The sequence below is a fragment of the Oncorhynchus kisutch genome, linkage group LG24 (assembly GCF_002021735.2).
Source record: "Oncorhynchus kisutch isolate 150728-3 linkage group LG24, Okis_V2, whole genome shotgun sequence".
NCBI classification, from domain to species: Eukaryota; Metazoa; Chordata; class Actinopteri; order Salmoniformes; family Salmonidae; genus Oncorhynchus; species Oncorhynchus kisutch.
The window spans coordinates 10,586,787-10,606,312 of record NC_034197.2 but is presented as its reverse complement, the minus strand read 5'-3'; the positions used below and the strand labels follow the sequence as shown (position 1 = coordinate 10,606,312).

The 19,526-nt window shown below is 40.9% G+C and overlaps 2 protein-coding genes across 4 annotated transcripts; both read left to right on the top strand.

The window, feature by feature from the left end:
- Positions 1-594: 594 nt before the first annotated feature.
- LOC109869414 (SAP domain-containing ribonucleoprotein-like) lies at positions 595-6,130 on the top strand. Of its 2 annotated transcripts, none has more exons than XR_002252026.2 (11): positions 595-683; positions 2,417-2,516; positions 2,847-2,896; positions 3,073-3,137; positions 3,262-3,313; positions 3,417-3,490; positions 3,615-3,655; positions 3,844-3,870; positions 3,979-4,050; positions 4,211-4,288; positions 5,951-6,130. XR_002252026.2 is itself a non-coding variant. In XM_020459542.2 (11 exons), the coding sequence occupies exons 1-11, from the start codon at positions 651-653 to the stop codon at positions 5,996-5,998; spliced, it is 636 nt and encodes a 211-aa protein (XP_020315131.1). In that variant the 5' UTR covers positions 595-650; the 3' UTR covers positions 5,999-6,130. The 2 variants fall into 2 exon arrangements, 1 of the variants encoding a protein (XP_020315131.1); XM_020459542.2 differs by having other exon boundaries at positions 3,844-3,866.
- Positions 6,131-8,406: 2,276 nt separating this feature from the next.
- LOC109869375 (cyclin-T1) lies at positions 8,407-18,620 on the top strand. 2 transcript variants are annotated; one of them, XM_020459467.2, is made up of 9 exons: positions 8,407-8,630; positions 9,600-9,681; positions 9,809-9,937; positions 12,694-12,754; positions 13,460-13,522; positions 13,717-13,762; positions 14,043-14,206; positions 14,312-14,382; positions 14,518-18,620. In XM_020459467.2, the coding sequence occupies exons 1-9, from the start codon at positions 8,458-8,460 to the stop codon at positions 15,823-15,825; spliced, it is 2,097 nt and encodes a 698-aa protein (XP_020315056.1). In that variant the 5' UTR covers positions 8,407-8,457; the 3' UTR covers positions 15,826-18,620. The 2 variants fall into 2 exon arrangements, with proteins under 2 accessions (XP_020315056.1, XP_020315055.1); XM_020459466.2 differs by having other exon boundaries at positions 8,408-8,630; positions 13,708-13,762.
- Positions 18,621-19,526: the final 906 nt, after the last annotated feature.

Genomic DNA, 19,526 nt, shown 5'->3' with positions numbered 1-19,526 from the left:
TACTAACAAAAAAGCTGTTAGAATTGTAAGTATATGCATGTCCCTTAAGGTCCTTGTGTAATTGTAATGTGATATTGTACCCCCTAGCTCGATTGTCCATTGTTTGTAATCTATGTATGCTTGTGTTCCCTCATGTGCTTTATGTATTGATTTGTTGTTAATAAAAAAAAAAATTTTAAACTGGGAACTCGCGAAAAAAAACTATTTGAACGGTCATCCAACTTCGAATTCAAACTCGGGAACTCAGGCCTCTTTCTGGACTCTAGAGCTTCGACTTTCAGACCTGAAAATCACTGACGTCATGATTTGTATTTTTCCGAGGTCCCAGTTATTTTGAACGCGGCAACAGTACGGTCTTGTAACACAATGTATTGCCATATTCGAAATTCGATTGATTATATCATATGCCCAACTGTATTGAATGTCCCTTCTAAATATGATCATTGATGGATGGCTGCCTATCAATAAAGATGTTCTACATAAAATACTTTTCTGGGCTATACTTTTCATTGATGTGTCAACACAAGTCACAAAAGTTTTTACACAAATAATTATAGACAATAAAATGCATGCAACCCATCCATTAATTAGCATAGCAGATTGCTGTGGGTGTCGATTTCCGATTGGAGAAATAGATTCAGCAAAGCAAGATGGCTGAAATTGGGGAGCTCCAGAAACTAAAGGTTGCGAACAAGTTTTTTTTTTCTAAGTTTAAAACGTCTTATACCGGTATTATATTTTTGGAAGATTAATTATCGTATGTTGTCAGCTATCTTTACTTTGTAAATCAGGATCTTGCACGCTGCAGATCCCTGGACACCTACAGCCGCAGTTAGCTAATTGATGCTAACGGACAGGAAGTGAAATAATCCATGCTTGCTGCACGGTGTAGTTAGCTAGGCATTTTGAGGTTTGAGATAGCGAAACTGACTGGCAGTTAAAGAGAATGGTGCCCAGACTAGTATCCACACTTGTTGAATGTATTTAGTCTGGCTTTATCTCTGAGGGCCAAAGTGATCCACTACTGCTGTGAAGTCAGCAACGAACGGGACAGCAGCGGCGCATGCTCGACTGACTGAATGAATGAATGAAATTGTACAGTATGTTCTTGGGAATGTTATTGTTAGGTCTAAATGGGCTTTTTTGGGCGTGCTGTTTTCATTGCACGGTTTCACGGCAAACAGTAGTTAACTACGTCTGTAAACGGAAACAGCGCCCGACAAAAGCCAATATCATGCCGCCACGCAAAAAAAAATATGGAACATGAAAAAATATTTCTGCTAGGGCGCACTTTGACGATACTAGAACAGGCCACACTTCCTCTGCAAACAGAAATTAATTTGAAAAATCTGACAAACCCATAGTAGAATATGTTTATCTATTTACCAAATCGGCTAGTGTGTGCTATGCGAGATAAATATTCCTCGTGGGGCATTCAAGTTATGAGGGCCATAGGGAAGGAAACATGCATTCTGAGTTACCCTAACAGGTTGGCCTACATTATATTCACTTTTTATGCAAGTTTTTTGCGACCTAAAGTTAAGGGTAGCCTAGTGGTTAGTTCATTGGACTAGTAACCGAATGGTTGCAAGTTCATGTCCCTGAGCTGACAAGGTACAAATCTGTCGTTCTGCCCCTGAACAGGCAGTTAACCCACTGTTCCTAGGCCGTCATTGAAAATAAGAATTTGTTCTTAACTGACTTGCCTAGTTAAATAAAGGTAAATAATAATCAATAGGATAATAACTAGTTAAAAGATAACATTTGGGATCTGGCTAATGATTAGCCCAATAGTAAATGCAGATAGGCAACCCCATGCTTCAGTTTATTTGCAATTTGCTTCATCAGTTGGGCTACAGGTGATAATGTTTATTGCTACTAGCATACTGGTAATATGGAGCATAGGCTATTTACATTTTTGTTCTTTTTTAACTAGGCAAGTCAGTTAAGAACAAATTCTTATTTACAATGACGGCCTACACTGGCCAAACCCAGGCGACACTGGGCCAATTGTGCGCTGCCCTATGGGACTCCCAATCACGTCCGGTTGTGATACAGCCTGGATTCGAACCAGGGTGTCTGTAGTGACACCTCAATACAGCCCACAATGTAAAAATTATTTTATCACATTTTAACAATATTATTAGGCTCATTTCTGGAGTTGGATATTTTAGATTGTGTGCATCATTTCACTTTAATTCATTTGTGAGAATAATGTCCTTTAATGAAGTCAGCAGAACTGAGCTTCTCAGTCCTGATGCATACAAAGTCTAGGAGGGATCCCCCCCAATGATATTTTCCCTGCTACACATTTTTTCCAGGGGAGATGCTGTTGGTTAGTACCATTTGAATTGCAAGAACTGCAATTCAGTAGTAATTTGTCATCTAATCAGCAATCCACACTTATGTCCTACAGCTTGCTGAGCTGAAGCATGAGTGTGAAGCCAGGGGTCTGGACGTGAAGGGCAACAAATTGGAACTGATCACACGACTACAGGCTCATCTGGAGGAGCATGGTGAGCATGCAATAATGGATGGACTAAATACGTATTGGGTCAGGTTCCCAGACATGGGTAAAACCTAGTACTGGCCTAAAAATATTCTCCATTTAGGTCCTGGAGTAAGGACTAGGCTTCACCGGCGTCAGTTAAACTGGCTCATGGAGTAGAAAGTGTGATAACTTGTTGACTTCTAGCCCCTACCCCTTGACACTCCTTTATATCTAAAAGGTGTGAGTAATATGGCAAGAATTACACCTAGCCTATGAATGGGCAAAGTGACACATGCTTAAATGTACGATTCTTAAATTAAAAAAAATATATATATATATATATTCTTTTTAACAGAGGATGACATGGGCCTAAATGAAGATGATGTTCTGGGAGAAGAGCCAGAGGTAAGCCTGGTTTTAAAACAGTATGGCACTAAATGTATGGATTAGGTGAGTACCACCATGTCCAGTATAAAGTCACTTTGTACATGCTGCATTTGCTTAGGTGAAATATGACATGAAAGTAAATGTATAATTGTAGGAGCATTTCTTGATGATTCTTTGTGCTTTTGAAAATGTAGTACCTCTCGAAAGATGCAGATGCCGTCACTGGGGATAACGATGAGAAACCAGTAGCGGTGTCCGAGTACGTTTTTCATTTGATGTTAACACGCATCAAAGACGGACATTTTATTTGCATGATTTTTCTGACGATCTGATGCCCCTAATTTTTTGAAATATGTTCCGTGTGATTTGAATGTTTTTTTCAGGGTGGCTGAAAAGAAAGTGGTAAAAATCACACCTCCGGTGTCTGTGGACGAGGTAATGGGATGCTTGTTGCACTCTTTCACCAGTCATGACGGGTCTTCGATGCAATGATGGTTTGCTAACCTTCTCATGAACATATTTTTAATCCCGTATTCAGAGGTTACAGAAAAGAGCAGACCGCTTCAATGTCCCTGCCTTAGTTGACAGCAAGAAGGCCATACGTGCTGCCCGGTCAGTACCCAACCATTCTCACAAATGTATAGACTAACTATCTCATGCATTGTTAATTGCCTTTTTGATTGAGCGTATCTATGAAACTATATATTAAAGTTGATTAAATATGTCTTGCGTTCAGGTTTGGTTTGCCCGTTGCTGCACCTCCAACTTCCACCACAGGTCGGTCTCAATCTTCCAGTCTTTACTGTTCTCATGTTGAGGTTTTAATGTTATTTTTACACCTGTAGTCAATTTACTAAACAAGGTTGAAGAACATCATTTATCACACGTAATGGTAGGAAAACTGTTCTCCTGCATTGGCTCTCTGGTATTAATCCGTTTTTTTTTCTATTTTCTTTCTATCATAGGTGTAACTGTGAATAAATCCACTGCAAGTAATCCACATATGATGAGCAGTCACCTCTCCTCATTTCATTAATGTGACCATTACTGTGACTCAGAAGATTTCATGAAGTATTTCTCTCACTCTGTGTTCTGAGTAGCCAGTCAGCGTTGAACAGCTAAAAAAGCGAGCTGAACGATTTGGCGGGAACGTTTCTTCAGTCTCCAAGAAGGTGAGCTCATAGAGATGGGCCAGTTTCTAGATTAGACTATAAGGCATCCTGAAAGTTGAAAGAAATGCTGAATTGAAACCTAGAGGTTATACTTTAGCATTTTTGATTAGGCTAAGCCACCTCCATGTTACAGATTTAAGACTATATTTGTCTGTTCCAGGTTGAGGAAGATGAGAAGCTGAAGAAGCGGAAAGAAAGATTTGGGATCCTCACTGGTGCTGTCGCAACTGACATTGAGGTTTTCAGATTCTATTTATTATCGATACCGGTACAGCTCATTCAAAATATTTAGACCCCTTGACTTTTTCCACATTATGTTACAGCCTTATTCTAAAATGGATTAAATAAAACATTTTCCTCATCAATCTACACAATATCCCATAATGACAAAGCGAAAACAGGTTTCTAGAAATGTATTTAAAATTGAAAAACAGATACCTTATTTACATAAGTATTCAGACCCTTTGCTATGAGACTTGAAATTGAGCTCAGGTGCATCCTTTTTCCATTGATCATCCTTGAGATGTTTCTACAACTTTATTGGACTCCATCTGTGGTAAATTAAATTGATCGGACATGGTTTGGAAAGGCACACCTGTTGTCAGCGCAAAAACCAAGCCATGAGGTCGAGGGAATTGTCTGTAGAGCTCCGAGACAGGATTATGTCAAGGCACAGATCTGGGAAAGAGTACCAAAACATTTTTGCTGGTCCCCAAGCACGCAGTGGCCTCCATCATTCTTAAATGGAATAAGTTTGGAACCACCAAGACTTGCTTGGGCGGCCAGCTCTAGCAAAACTGAGCAATTGGGGGAGAAGGGCCTTGGTCAGGGTGGTGACCAAGAACCCATGGTCACTCTAACAGAGTTCCTCTGTGGAGATGGGAGAACCTTCCAGAAGGACAACCATCACTGCAGCACTCCAGAAATCAGGTCTTTATGGTAGTGACCAGACAGCAGCCACTCCTCAGTAAAAGGCACATGACAGCCCGCTTTGAGTTTGCCAAAAGACACCTAAAGGACTCTTAGACCATTATAAACAAGATTCTTTGGTCTGATGAAACCAAGATTAAACTCTTTGGCCTGAATGTCATGTGTCACGTCTGGAGGAAACCTGGCACCATCCCTATGGTGACGTGTGGTGGCAGCATCATTCTGTGGATGTTTTTCAGCGGCCCGGGACTGGGAGACTAGTCAGGATCGAGGGAAAGATGAACGAAGCAAAGTTTGTTCTTAACTGGCATGCCTAGTTAAATTAAAGTACAGAGATCCTTGATGAAAGCTCCAGAGTGCTCAGACTGGGGTGAAGGTTCACCTTCCAACAGGACAACAACCCTAATCACACAGCCAACACAATGCAGGAGTGGCTTCGGTACAGGTCTCTGAATGTCCTTGACTTACAGAGCCCGGACTTGAACCTGATCGAACATCTCTGGAGAGACCTTAAAATAGCTGTGCAGCGATGTTCCCCATGCAACTTGACAGCTTGAGAGGATCTGCAAAGAAGGGGAGAAACTCTCCAAATACAGGTGTGCCAAGCTTGTAGTGTCATACCCAAGAAGACTTGAGGCTGTAATTGCTGCCAAAGGTACATCAACCAAGTACTGAGTAAAGGCTCTGAATACTTGTGTAAATGTGATATTTCATTTAAAAAATATATATATATAAAAATTGGAAACGTTTCTAAAACCTGTTTTTGCTTTTTGGGCTATTGGGGGGGGGGGGGGGGGGGGGAATAATTCAATCCATTTTAGAATAAGCCTGTAACGTAACAATACGTGGAAAAAGTCCAGGGTTCTGAATACTTTCTGAATACACTTTTATATATTACAGATTTCTTTCCTATTTTGTAATATTTTATTCCATAAAGAGATTAAATCAAATGTTAACTCTTTTTCCTCAGGCAAAGAAACAGAAGCGTTCTGAACGATTTGGAAATGTGACAGTGTAATTTGGTATTTTTAAGTGATGTTTTATGCTCTTTTTTTTTTGTGTGTGTGTATGTTGCAAACATAACTGAAATGTACTGTATATAGCTTGTCAAGTTGTATTACATTTGGTCATTAAAGTCGTTTTCAATTATTTTCTGGAGTTGCTGTTTATTCTGTCCATGGGTTTGCCAATTGATTATTTTCCAGTTGTACCAAGTGGAGTACATGGCCTGGTAGCAGGGAACCCTCCTCACTGTGTCCCCCAGATAGTGGCCTGACAAGTGCACAACATGCTGGACTATGTTCTTACACTGCCAGCCCTGTGAGCTGACAAGTCAGGGCATTGTTTCACTACTTAGTATAAATATAGGAAGTGAGAGAAGAAAAGAGGATGTTTGAGCATTGGGTCAATGCCACAATTTTGTAGCATTATAGATGCACTCACCTGGTCTGAGAGAACAGCACACACAGAATGTCCAACCCACTCAAGTGGCTACACTCCTGCCTAGTCATGTGAAATCCTTAGACTGGAGCCTTATTTATTATTTAAATTGACTGATTTATATGAATGGTAACTCATTGAAATTGTTGCGTTTTAATATATTTTTTCAGTATATTTACTCTGCCCATAACTTTTGTACTCACACCTGGGAGTGCTATAATCATTGAGTCACGTAGTTTTACACTTAATGTCTACATTTGGTTAGTCCAAATTAGTTTTTTAATTCTGTCATGGAAATAGTTGTATTTCCTATTACCAACTCATTTACCTCTAGCCTCTAGATTACCATGTGGACCAGTTTATTGAACACTGTCCTATTCCATCTGGACCAGAGGAATACCTACAGTTGAAGTCGGACGTTTACATACACCTTAGCCAAATGCATTAACTCAGTTTTACACAATTCCTGACATTTAATCTTAGTAAAAATTCCCTGTCTTAGGTCAGTTAGAACCACTTTATTTTATGAATGTGAAATGTCAGAACAGAATCACCGCCTTTATTTCTTTCATCACATTCCCAGTGGCTCAGAAGTTTACATACACTCAGTATTTGGTAGCATTGCCTTTATATTTAACTTGGGACAAATGTTTTGGCTAGCCTTCCACAAGCTTCCCACAATAAGTTGGGGTAATTTTGTCCCATTCCTCCTGACAGAGCTGGTGTAACTGAGTCAGGTTTGAGAAGTGCACCAGACCCTCCAACAATTCACCCCCACAACATGATGCTGCCATGGTGTTCTTCGGCTTGCAAGCCTCCCCCTTTTTCCTCCAAACATAACAATGGTCATTATGGCCGAACAGTTCTATTTTTGTTTAATCAGACCAGAGGACATTTCTCCAAAAAGTATGATCTTTGTCCACATGTGCAGTTGCAAACTGTTTGGCTTTTTCATGGTGGTTTTGGAGCAGTGGCTTCTTCCTTGCTGAGCGGCCTTTCAGGTTATGTCGATATAGGACTCGTTTTACTGTGGATATAGATACTTTTGTACCTGTTTCCTCCAGCATCTTCACAAGGTTGTTTGCTGATGTTCTGGGATTTATTTGCACTTTCATCTCTAGGAGACAGAACGTGGTTCCTTCCTGAGCGATATTACAGCTGCATGGTCACATGTTGTTTATACTTGCATACTATTGTTTGTACAGATGAATGTGGAACCTTCAGGCGTTTGGAAATTGGCGTTTGGCCTTTTTTATTGCCTTACCTCCCTTATCTTACCTCATTTGTACACACTGTATATATACTTTTTTTCTCCACTGTATTATTGACTATATGTTTGTTTATTCCATGTGTAACTCTGTGTTGTTGTATGTGTCGAACTGCTTTGCTTTATCTTGGCCAGGTCACAGTTGTAAATGAGAACTTGTTCTCAACTTGCCTACCTGGTTAAATAAAGGTTAAATAAAAAATAACATTAAAAAAAACCTGATTACAGTTAACGTTTTCTTTTATCAGATGACAATGTACTGATTATGTGTAATCCTTCACTCCCCACCCCTGGACAACAGATCGTTTCCATCTGAGATGTTGAAGGGTGTAATTGATATCTACATTGATAACTTCATCTATTGATTCTCGCCATTGGTCCATGGCCGTTTCTTTAGCGTTGGGGACAAAAATTGTTGACAACTGTAGCATTGTAGCTAAGCCTAACTCTTTTCCTCAGTCTCCTAACCAGCCACGCTAATTCACTTGATTTACTTTGTTTTACCTGCTATGTAAACAAATCATCTGTGTTAGAAACCATCCGTCTCATACCACAGTCACCATGACACCTCATAACATTTGCTGATAAGGAACAACCACATCAAGAAACGCCCTGAGCTGCGGTCTGCATTTACACAATATTCGAGATGTTTAGAAATGTTGCTTTGGACAGAGAGGAACCAAAATATTTGCCTTGGGGACACTTGCCATTCATATAATTGACGTCACTTCCTGTGATCCACAATTTTAAAAATATTGTCCTTCTCAGTAATGGCGGCTTCCTTCCCTTCTCCTTCTGCAATAAACAACAACAAATGGTACTTCACCCGAGAACAGATCGAGAATAGCCCGTCTCGCCGTGCGGGGCTTGATCCAGACAAAGAATTGTCCTACAGACAACAAGCTGCGAACCTTCTACAGGACATGGGACAACGACTCAATGTGTATCTTTTGTCGGGACGATTTGCGCCTGTTAGCGGTTAGCTAGCTTCAAGAGGTTGAAGCCGGTTTGGCGGCATGGCGAGATGCTAGCTAATATCTGCTATTGTGTTTATAGTTGGGGTGTTATTGTTGATACTACAATTTATTAATGTGCTTGGTATGGACTGGAGTGGTTGCTAGCTAATTGAAACTAGCGGCCCAGACGTACGACTCGCTAGCAAGGGCCCGGCCATCATTGCGTGTGATTAGCATGGCTAGCTAACGTTGTGTAGGCCTTTGCAGCCGAGGCCTACGCTTCTTTTAACGTTAGAGAACAAAAGCCGAGCAGAGGGACGTTTGAGTTGTTTAGCTATTATACGTGGGGGTTTGGTGTATCAAACACTTTAAGAGCATAACGTTATTGGGACAACAATTGCGCTGTTTTGGGAGCCAACGCGAGTAACGTTAAAACTAGCAATCTATTTATCTGCTCTATATAACGATGAGTTAACTATAGGCTAACAACACAATAGTTTAAAACCCATGCGTACGTTACATAACTAACTATTAGACATTGTATTGGTGAGCGGTCCAATACTGTTCGATAAAATGTGATTTGAGATTAAGAAAGTTTTGTATCCGTTTTATTTGATACTTTTGGCTTCTTTGTGGCCATTATTTGCTACCTTGATAGCTACAGCAAACGATCTAACCCACAATGCAGTTCTAGCCAGCGTGATACGTTATCCTACTACGTACCACCACACACACTGCCAACATTTGGAGTAACGTTAGTTACAGCAGTACTAGATCACTCGGCTACATCCAAAACTAGTTTTGAAAATAAGTTGGTAGCTACTGTTACATACAATATGGTGTCATCAATCAAACATACTATTTGTCATTTAACTCTTAAAGTAGTGAGTTCAATCTCACGGAGACATCCGGTCATATTGTTATGCTATAACCCTTAACCCGTAGCAATGCATCAGGTCCCAGCTAACAATTAATACTGCCATTGTGTATATGCACCGATTCTACATGATCCAGTCGTTCACCAGGTTCCACAGAAATGTAAGTACTTTGCACACACTGACATCATCTTTTGCAAAATGTATCTTATATAGTTTGAAATGAAACATATAACATGCATAGCACTATCAGTACAGCATCTATCAAAATGTCCTATTTTCCCCCTTAGGTCATAGCTCCAGCAACACTATTCCTGGCTGCAAAGGTTGAGGAGCAGCCCCGCAAGTTGGAGCATGTTATCAAGGTGACCCATGCATGCCTCAATCCGCAGGACCCTTCTCCAGATGTCCGCAGTGATGTAAGTCTCCATGGTCTGGCCACTCCACTTTGAACTCACTCTGGCACTTGCATGGTGCTCCACAAACTGATTTGGGTATGTTTGTTAGGGCCGGGACGATACCAGTATCAATATACTTGTTTGTATCGTGGCAAGGAAACAAAACACTAAGCGGATTTCACTTCTTTAAGAAAACAGCCCTAATGTTGGAAACAAATATGTTGTCATCCGGAGTCTAATTTATTTATTTGACAAGCTATAGCACACTATTTTACATAGCAGATTTTTAAAGGGTCTGCTTCATGTTTTTGTTTTTGTCATGAAAAAAATATTGCAATACTGGTATTATCACAGCCATGGGGTGTTTTGAGGCAGTTGTACCTAGGCTTGGGCGGTATACCGTATACCAGGGTATTTGGAAATAGCCACGAGATGGTTTTTCAATACTATTTATAAGTTTTATATTTGTAGCTACTTTTGAAGTAAATACTGTACCTGCAGTCAAATTGTGCATTACTTTAGGAAATTAAGAAGATTGTGTTCTTCATTTCACCTGTCACATCATTTTTCAATATGAAGCTTACCTGTATCTCCAGTCATGCAGTGTTTGTTTACAACACACAAGACTAGAGCCCAATGTTAACTATCTAACATATGCTAAATGCTCTGCAATTGTGCATTTGGTTTGCAAATTTAGTCACTAGTTAGCTATCTAGCTAAGTTGTTAGCGTCGTTCAAAATCAAGCTTTGCTTGGTAACAGCAGAGAATCCTCTCCTGGATCAAGAACCTTGCTTGTCTTTATATTTGTTTGGTGCGTGCAGCAAACTGTGAGTAGTTTTTCTGAGTTACTTGTATAACTTCACCAGCTGGGATGTCTGTCCTGAAAATAGTTTAGTTTAGGAAAATGTAAAAAATAGTTTAGGAAAATTTGGCGCCAGACAACTTGACTGGCAAGGTTTTAAATGACCAGACATTTGATAACTTTACCTGGTGTCCATATGCATTCGGTGCGTAACTTTACCTGGTATCCACCCACGGTGTTCAAAATCACATTTAGATTATAATTCATCTTAACAGAATATAAATTATCCTGTAAAGTTGTAATAAAGTAGAATGTTGTTCATTGCCTGTTGTCTTCATCCCTGCTATAAATCATAACTCAGTATAAATTTTAAAAAAGAAAAACGTTTAACCTAGAAGAACTCACTTAAACAGTAATACAATACCACTTCAAAATATAATATAATTTGGAAACGACCTGTCCTATAGGCTTTGTATAAATATTTGAATTATATAAATTACAAAACACAGGTGTTCTCAATTACAATCTGGGCCTCTAATTTAATTTAGTCTAGCCATGAACATTTTAATTAGGTCTAATGAATAACAAAACAAGGGTGTCTACGAACACCAGGGTTGCCCTACTCCCCATTCTCGCTGCGATTCAGCACCACAGCAGGAGAAATAGGCCCCTTTTGGTGGCCACAAAATGAAGAAATTATAAAACTGATGTTGGACAATCAAATACACAAATTTCATTAAGGCTGTTTCAAGCTTATTTTACAATACTCCTGTGACACAAGACCCGCGCCATGGGTTTATGAAAGCACTTGTTTCCAAATCTCAAATGATATCTCACTCTTTTTACAGTTCTATTGGATGCTGTTGAGAAATGTTGTGTTTATTGTCATTTGAACGTGGGGTTGTGACTTGTGTCGTGTGACATACGTGGTTTATTGATAACAACTCTCTCTTACTTTGGGTTGTAATTCCTGTAACTTTACCCAAATTCCCCAAGTTTTCCAAAAATCATGGTTAGAAGATTCCTGGATTTATGGGGGAATAAGCAGGAAATCCATCAATTTACAACCAGGATTTTGGGGAAACCAGGGAATTTTGGGAAAGTTAGTGGAATCTTGCATCCCTACTCTTACTATAGGCTGTTGGCTGCCTAGTGATTGCAACATTGTAACTCCGATGTGAATAGTTGGCAACGATATTTAGTTTCCAAGTGCTACTGAATAAACTCAACTGGAATGCACCAATTGAGCATGATACACATCATTACGTTAGTCTATCAATCCAAATCATGATTCCAAATCATGACACGGGCGACATATGTTGGTCTTGCTTAGGGCGGCAGCAGAACTGCTAAGACCGGGTCTGACAAACACAATTTGCCTCCAATTTATATGCGTTTGCGGCGGACCTTGGCCTGCTCAAAGTGAGCCGCTGCTGTTGGGAAGTCAAAGCTGTCCAACTCTTTGGAGCAGTTTGCGATGCGCATCAGCCTCGTTACTTTGTCCTCACAAAGTTGCTATCTTGAGTCCCTCTGAACTCTGTTTTGGAGAAAGAATCACCTCTTGGCGGGCATGCTGGAAAGGGGAATAATCTACACAATCTTTTCCAATTTGCCCAGTAGCTGAAGTCCCTTATGAGGGCCGTGCGTCTTTTTGGCCGGCAACAATTTTAGTTATCGGCTTTTCATATATTTTTATTGGCTAAAAGCTGGCATTTACCTTGATAACATCCTCGTAACCTTCGGATTAGAGGCTCAGTGGGGTTTGTGTTCAGTGCGGGTATTACAGAATATCCCGGTATGGCACAAGGTCGGTCTGAAGGTATGACAATCTGGATACTGCCCAAGCTTAGTTGTACCTCCCTTGAAGGTAAGACTGCTTAAAGGGAAAGCAAGAGGGTGAGTGAGACGTAAGGGGTGAGAGAGAATGCCTCCTAGTGAGTAATGCCTGTCTCCTGCCTGTCCTCTCAACCTCAGGCTTACCTGCAACAAGCCCAAGACCTGGTCATTCTTGAGAGCATTATACTCCAGACCCTGGGTAAGTTGGGATGGACAAATGAATGGGGTCTTTGATTTCACCCAAAACTAGAGATGTGCTGCTTGCCGACACTATTAACCATCTTTGTTCTTGTCCACAGCAGAGTTTTGAGTAGCAGTTAATTCTATTGGACGTCCACACATCATCTAGTTCACCTAGTTCTATATGCTCACTATTTATCACATACTTTTTCACATTTCCTTGTGGTTTTAAGCCATTCGTGTTGAGTAATTCTGGTGCAGGTTGTCGTGATGGAGGATGTTTTTGTTGTAATCACATTAGAGAGCAAGTGAATTTAGTACAGTATTGCTAGCATTTGGATTGCTTGCTATAATGGCCATTTGCCACCAATGACCTTTGTGTCAATGAATGGCTTAAATGTAAATGCCAAACTTGTTTTATTCTCTACTCACTCGTTCACATTTGTCTTAAACAGGGCCTGTCATCTGAAGACTTAAAGCAGTGCATTCATTCACTATTTACTGTAGTTTCATAAAACAAGTACATTGGTTTTCCGGGGCAATTATTTATTTTAATGCTCTGTGAGAGTACTGAAATATCCAATAAATTCAGTACCTTTCGAGTGAAAATGTGTATTTTGCATTAGCAGCCTCAAATTCTCATAGAAAGAGGATTATAGATAGTTCTTTTGAAATTGTCTCATGGAACCTTTCTTCTGTCTCCCCTCTGCCCTATTCATTACAGCCTTTGAAATCACCATTGACCACCCACATACTCATGTTGTCAAGTGCACCCAGCTAGTCAGAGGTAAGCATCAACAATGTCCCTTTGTAGGCTACTGGTGAAGTTTCCGAACCCTAGTAGTGCTTTTACAAATGACAAATGGTTCTCGACTAGTTAAAGGTATATTATGCATATTTTAACCACATGTTTTTAATGTCAGTATTTTGAACGTAGCAGGTTTTAATTGTATTTTCTTGTTTCTCGTGTTGTTGTTCCAGCGAGTAAGGATTTGGCCCAGACGTCATACTTCATGGCTACCAACAGGTATGCTGTTCACTCTGCTGTGTTCAACTTCACGCTTTTCATTTCAGTTCGATATAACATTATTCAATGAAAATGCAATGCAACATTGTCTGATCTAAAGCAGGAGAGGGTCTTATGACCTGTATTTGAATGAAATTACCACTCATCTAAGAGGTGCACCGTCGTCCTTTTCATTATATTCTGAAACTGAATCTGTTTCTTCTCCTCCCCCTCTTGTATTTTCCCTGTTTCCATGGATTTTCCTTCTGCTGGTTTATCTGGGACCCAACCTGTTGTGTAGTCTACACCTGACCACATTCTGCCTGCAACACAGCCCGCCCATCGTGGCCTGTGTTTGCATCCACCTGGCCTGCAAGTGGTCCAACTGGGAGATCCCAGTCTCTACAGACAGCAAGCACTGGTGGGAGTATGTGGACAATACTGTCACCCTCGAGCTGCTGGATGGTAAGTTTGATGGAATGTCATTATGCATGTTTGTGTAGTTGTTGGTTAGATTGTATTATAGGGAACTGAATTGCAGCGCCCTTTGTAATACTTTGTGTCCCATAGAGCTCACCCACGAGTTCCTGCAGATCTTGGAGAAGACACCAAGCCGATTAAAACGCATTCGCAACTGGAAAGTAAGTCATAGTTTAACATACATTTTAAATATTTTCACAGCTCTATTTCTTTCAGGTCACCTTCGCAAAAGAGTATTTTCTGATTTAAATAAATGTAGCTCCGTCATTGCCTAACTCTGTGATTTCTTGTTCCAGGCGGCAGGTCAGACAGTGAAGGGAGGGAAGTCCAAGGTGCCAGAAGACGGCGATCAGACAGATGGCATGATGAGCATGGTCTCCATGTCGTCATCTGAGACCACGCTGGGTGGCCTGATGAGCCTCTCCAACCCTCTCTCTTCATCTTCCTCCTCCATGGCTCCCATACTACTGGAGCTCAAGTCGACACTTGGCAGTGGTTCCGACCAGCCCAGCCACGCCGAGCTGCACGCCCCGGCCAAGGTGTCACTGAGCGAGTACCGGGCCAAGCACGCTGACGTCCTTGCTGCTCAGAAGAGGAAGCTGGAGAACATGGAGGCCAGCGTGAAGAGGGAGTACGCCACGGCAGCCCAGGCTCTGATAGGCCAGCAGCAGAGGAAGGAGAAGCACCACCGTGACCAGCAGCAATCCAGCTCCCACCATTCCAGCTCGGCCTCCTCTGACCTCAGCAGCCCCTCGCCCATCATCCTCAAGATCCCCCTGGAAAAGGAGAGGGGTGAGCGCAGCTCCCTGAAGATGCGGCTCCCTCTGGGGTCTGGGGGAGGCGGGGGGCATAGTGGAGGAGGGAACAGAGGAGCAGGAGGAGAAAAGGACATCAAAGTGAGAATTCGGGTGCCTGAGAAAGTACGCAGTGGAGGCTCGGGAGAGGAGGGGGGCAAGACTAGGGAGGGAAAGCACCGAGAACGTTCCAACCACCATCATCATCACCACCACCACCATCATTCATCGTCATCTTTTAGCGGTGCTTCTGTCTCTTCGTCCTCGTCACATAAACACTCAGCCAGTGCTGCTGGAGCTGTAGGAGGAAGCAGCAGCAAAAAAGCCCCCAGTGACTCGTCTAGAATGAGCTCCTCTTCCTCTGTGTCTCGAAAGAGGACACATTCCACGGAGTCCCAGGGCTCCCACTCGTCCAAAGTCTCTAAGTCCTCCAGGAACTCAGCTCACCAGCTGCCTGCTCTTTTAGCTGCCTCTGGAGCACACTCCCTGGGGGCACACCCCACTGATATCCTCCCCTCCCTGGGTCTCCCCTCCCTCCACCAGGGCAACTACTCTCACTCCAAGGGGGACAAGCCGGACACTAACGGACACAATGCAGGTGTTGGCAGCCAGTCGAATGAGTATCAGGACACGTTTGAAATGCTGAACTCTTTACTGAGTGCTCAGGGGGTGCAGCCTGTCCAGCCTCCCATGTTTGATTGCCGGTCTCAGTACGTGGAGTACAGATACAGCGGCGGGTCTAGGGGGGGATCTCGACCACCACCTCTGCCTGCTGAACCTCCACCTCCGCTACCCCCTCTACCCAAGTGATCCCTGATGAAGGGGTGAAATACTGACAGTGTACCTGTAGACGCATCCAACCATGTTACATAAGATATTTGCTCTGTGAAATTTGTCCCTTTTATGTGTTTGTATGGATCATGTTGTGGTTTTCAACTTGACAGCAAAGAAATGTACCAATACATACTTTTCAGTGATGTAGGTGCTGAAGTGTGTCCCTCGTCACATCATATTCAATACATCTGTGGGGCAATAACAGGAGGTGTGAAAGAAAAGCTTGCAAAAAATTTGAAACGAACAAAATTAATTTATTCACAATGTAAATACTTTATCATGATATGAACTCAAATCAAATTTTATGGAATGGCGGGCATAATTATTGAGCCATAGCTGTTTTTAAAAGAAAGTCAAACGTTACATGTTTGAATGCCTGTTAGAGGAAACAAACTTGTTTGCTTCACTTACTACATTTTAAACTCTTGTTAACAATGAGTCTTTTCCAGAATGTTTTTGAAATATACTATTTATTATTAGTATTGAATGCTTTTGAGGAAGTAAAAAAAAAAATTATATATATATATAATAACTGCCCCTTTCTGCTGTGTTAAACTGAAGGATAGTTGAGTGCTCCTTACACAGGCCTATTTCAGAATGCATGTCTTCAAAGCCATCGTTTTCAACATTTTGTTTGTTTCAAAATACTGTAGTCACTGAGGTTTTTGTCTCCGTTTTGTCAATACATTTGTTTTGTAATCTCTGCATTATTTTGTGAACAATTGTTTAATATGAATAATGTAAATTGGTAAAAGTAGACAAATATTTTGTACATTTTGTTAAGAAAAAAGTTGCTAAAAATCCTGTAGATTGATACGGCTTATATTTTAGTTCCTAGTTTTGTGTGTTGCAGTCATTGTTTTAAATGGTTGTAAAATGTTAGCAGTCAAATGCTTACACTAACATTCAGAGTTTATACTACAGTACATGCACTGCATGGCCAAAAGTATGTGGACACTCATTCAAATTAGTGGATTTAGCTGTTTCAGCTGTACCTGTTGCTGACGGGTGTATAAAATTAAGCACACAGCCATGCAATCTCCATATACAAACATAAGCAGTAGACTGGGCCGTACTGAAGAGCACAAGTGACTTTAAATGTGGCACTGTAATAGGCTGCCACCTTTCCAAAATGTCGGTTTGTAAGTGATGTTATTGTGACATGGAAACATCTAGGAGCAAGAATTGCTCAGCTGTGAAGTGGTATGACACACAAGCTAATAAAACTGGACCATCGACTGCTGTAGCAGGTAAAATTGTCTGTACTCGGTTGCAACTCTTATCTCCGAGATTCAAACTGCCTCTGGAAGTAACGTTTGCACAAGTGTTTGTTGGGAGCTTCATGAAATGGGTTTCCATGGCCAAGCAGCCGCACGTAAGCCTAAGATCACCATGTGCAATGCCAAGCGTCGGCTGGAGTGGTGTAAAGCTCGCCGCCATTGGACTCTGGAACAGTGGAAACGCATTCTCTGGAGTGATGAATCACGCTGCACCATCTGGCAGAGCAACAGTCAAATCTTGGTTTGGCAGATACCAGAAGAACGCTACCTGCCTGAATGCATAGTGCCAACTGTAAATTTTGTTGGAGGAGCAATAATGGTCTGGGGCTGTTTTTCATGGTTGGGGCTTGGACCCTTAATTCCAGTGAAGGGAAATTTTAACGCTACAGCATACAATGGCATTCTAGACTGTTCTGTGCATCAAACCTTGTGGCAACAGATTGGGGAAGGTCCTTACTTGTTTCAGCATGACAATGCCACCGTGTACAAAGCGAGGTCCATACAGAAATGGTTTTCGAGATTGGTGTAGAAGAACTTGACTGGCTTGCACAGAGCCCTGACTTCAACTCCCATCGAACACCTTTGGGATGAATTGGAAGGCCGATTGGGAGCCAGGCCTCATCGCCCAACAGTGCTCGGCCTCACTAATGCTCTTGTGGCTGAATGGAAGCAAGTCCCCGTAGCAATGTTCCAGCATCTAGTGGAAAGCCTTCCCAGAAGAGTGGAGGCTGTCATAGCAGGAAAGGGTGGACCAACTCCATATTAATGGCCATGATTTTGGAATGAGATGTTCGACAAGCAGGTGTCCACATACTTTTGGCCATGTGGTGTATCTACATATTCATATACAAACCACAGCAGTGTCAATCATTTTGATAATGGACTGATTGTCTTTTTTAGTGTTTTGAACAGAATTAAGTGTTACTTTTACTGTTTTAACAGTAACTGAAGTCTTCACGTATTTTAATTAAATTGAAATTCCCTTTTTGGGCGATTTTAGTAAGGGGCATATTCTTTTGTCTATATTATTTAGATAATACAGCAGTTTTTTTCTGGTTTGTTTGTGGTGATTACACATGCTTAACTGAGAGACTAGAGGATTTAACAACAAAAAAATCCCTCCTACCACTGTCAACCATCCTTGTCAGGGATGAATTTCTGTGTAAAGGACTTGTTCAATTAAGATAATAATAATCATCCCCTTTATGTCCAGTTATGCTGTTTGTCATGTTTATTGGTCATAAACTGGTATTCTCTCTCATTTAATCATGTGTTGGGAATCATCTTTAAGATTATGTGATAGTTTAAATGAAGTGGGCTGTAACTTAGCTCTGACATGTTTGACATTTTATCAGAACTCTCTTGGTCCAATAAGCTGCCAATGGACAGATTCATTTTTTGGAGATCATGTAACACAGCTGTAGCATACTGATTTGATCATGTTGTGTTCTTGCTGTTTGTTTTTGTATATAAAGGAAAGAGTTATCATTATTCTGGGGGCTGTTTTCTATTACTTTAACTGACCCATGATGGAAATACATTTTTGCTGTTTCCAAAGGCTACATAAAATGGCCAAAGTCTGCCAAGTTTCTACAGTACTTGAGTCCAACCATTGATTTTTGTCACTCAGGTAAGCCTTTATGATGATATTTGAAGAGAAACATGGATATACTTCAAAATGCACTGAAAAGTTATCCCATCAGGATTGTCTAACAAACATAGCTTTTTTTTGTTAAAAACTGAGGAAATTATCACTTGTATTACTAGGAACATTACGTTTCCATTCTGTTTGATATTATATAATAAGATACTCATTAGTACTAAATTAAGCTAAGAATGTTTGGATTTGAACTGATACATGGATGACTGTATGCAATATATCTTGTGCGAGTGCTTGTTTAACAAGAACGACCACAAAAGGAAGCTGAAATTATGAAAATAGATGGAAGACACTCATGCAACCAAATGCAAAATCACAAATGCTACTCCTTTGTACTTCATTAACTGCTCAAAAGTTGTATCTGTCTGTACACATTGTCACGTCTTAATGTTTTAGTTGTACCACAACTCAGGTCTGTAATTGACATTTTTGGGATATATACTGTTTAAAATAACTAAAGGTATGTGTTCTTTTGTTGTGAACAAAGTTCATTTTTTAAAATGTGGTTGATATAATCCCATGTCAATAAATGTTTAAGAAAAAACATCCCTTTCATTTTTATTTTGTATTTTATGATCATGCAACAATCCTTGTTTCCGTAAATAATAATATACTAAGGTCGCAAGCTCAATTGAATATCTACTTGCTCAGATGTGGGTTTTGTAAATTGAGAGACAGGTCTTTCAACCTATCGTGTATTTCCCACCCACTAGTCTGGACCAATCAAAACTCAAATG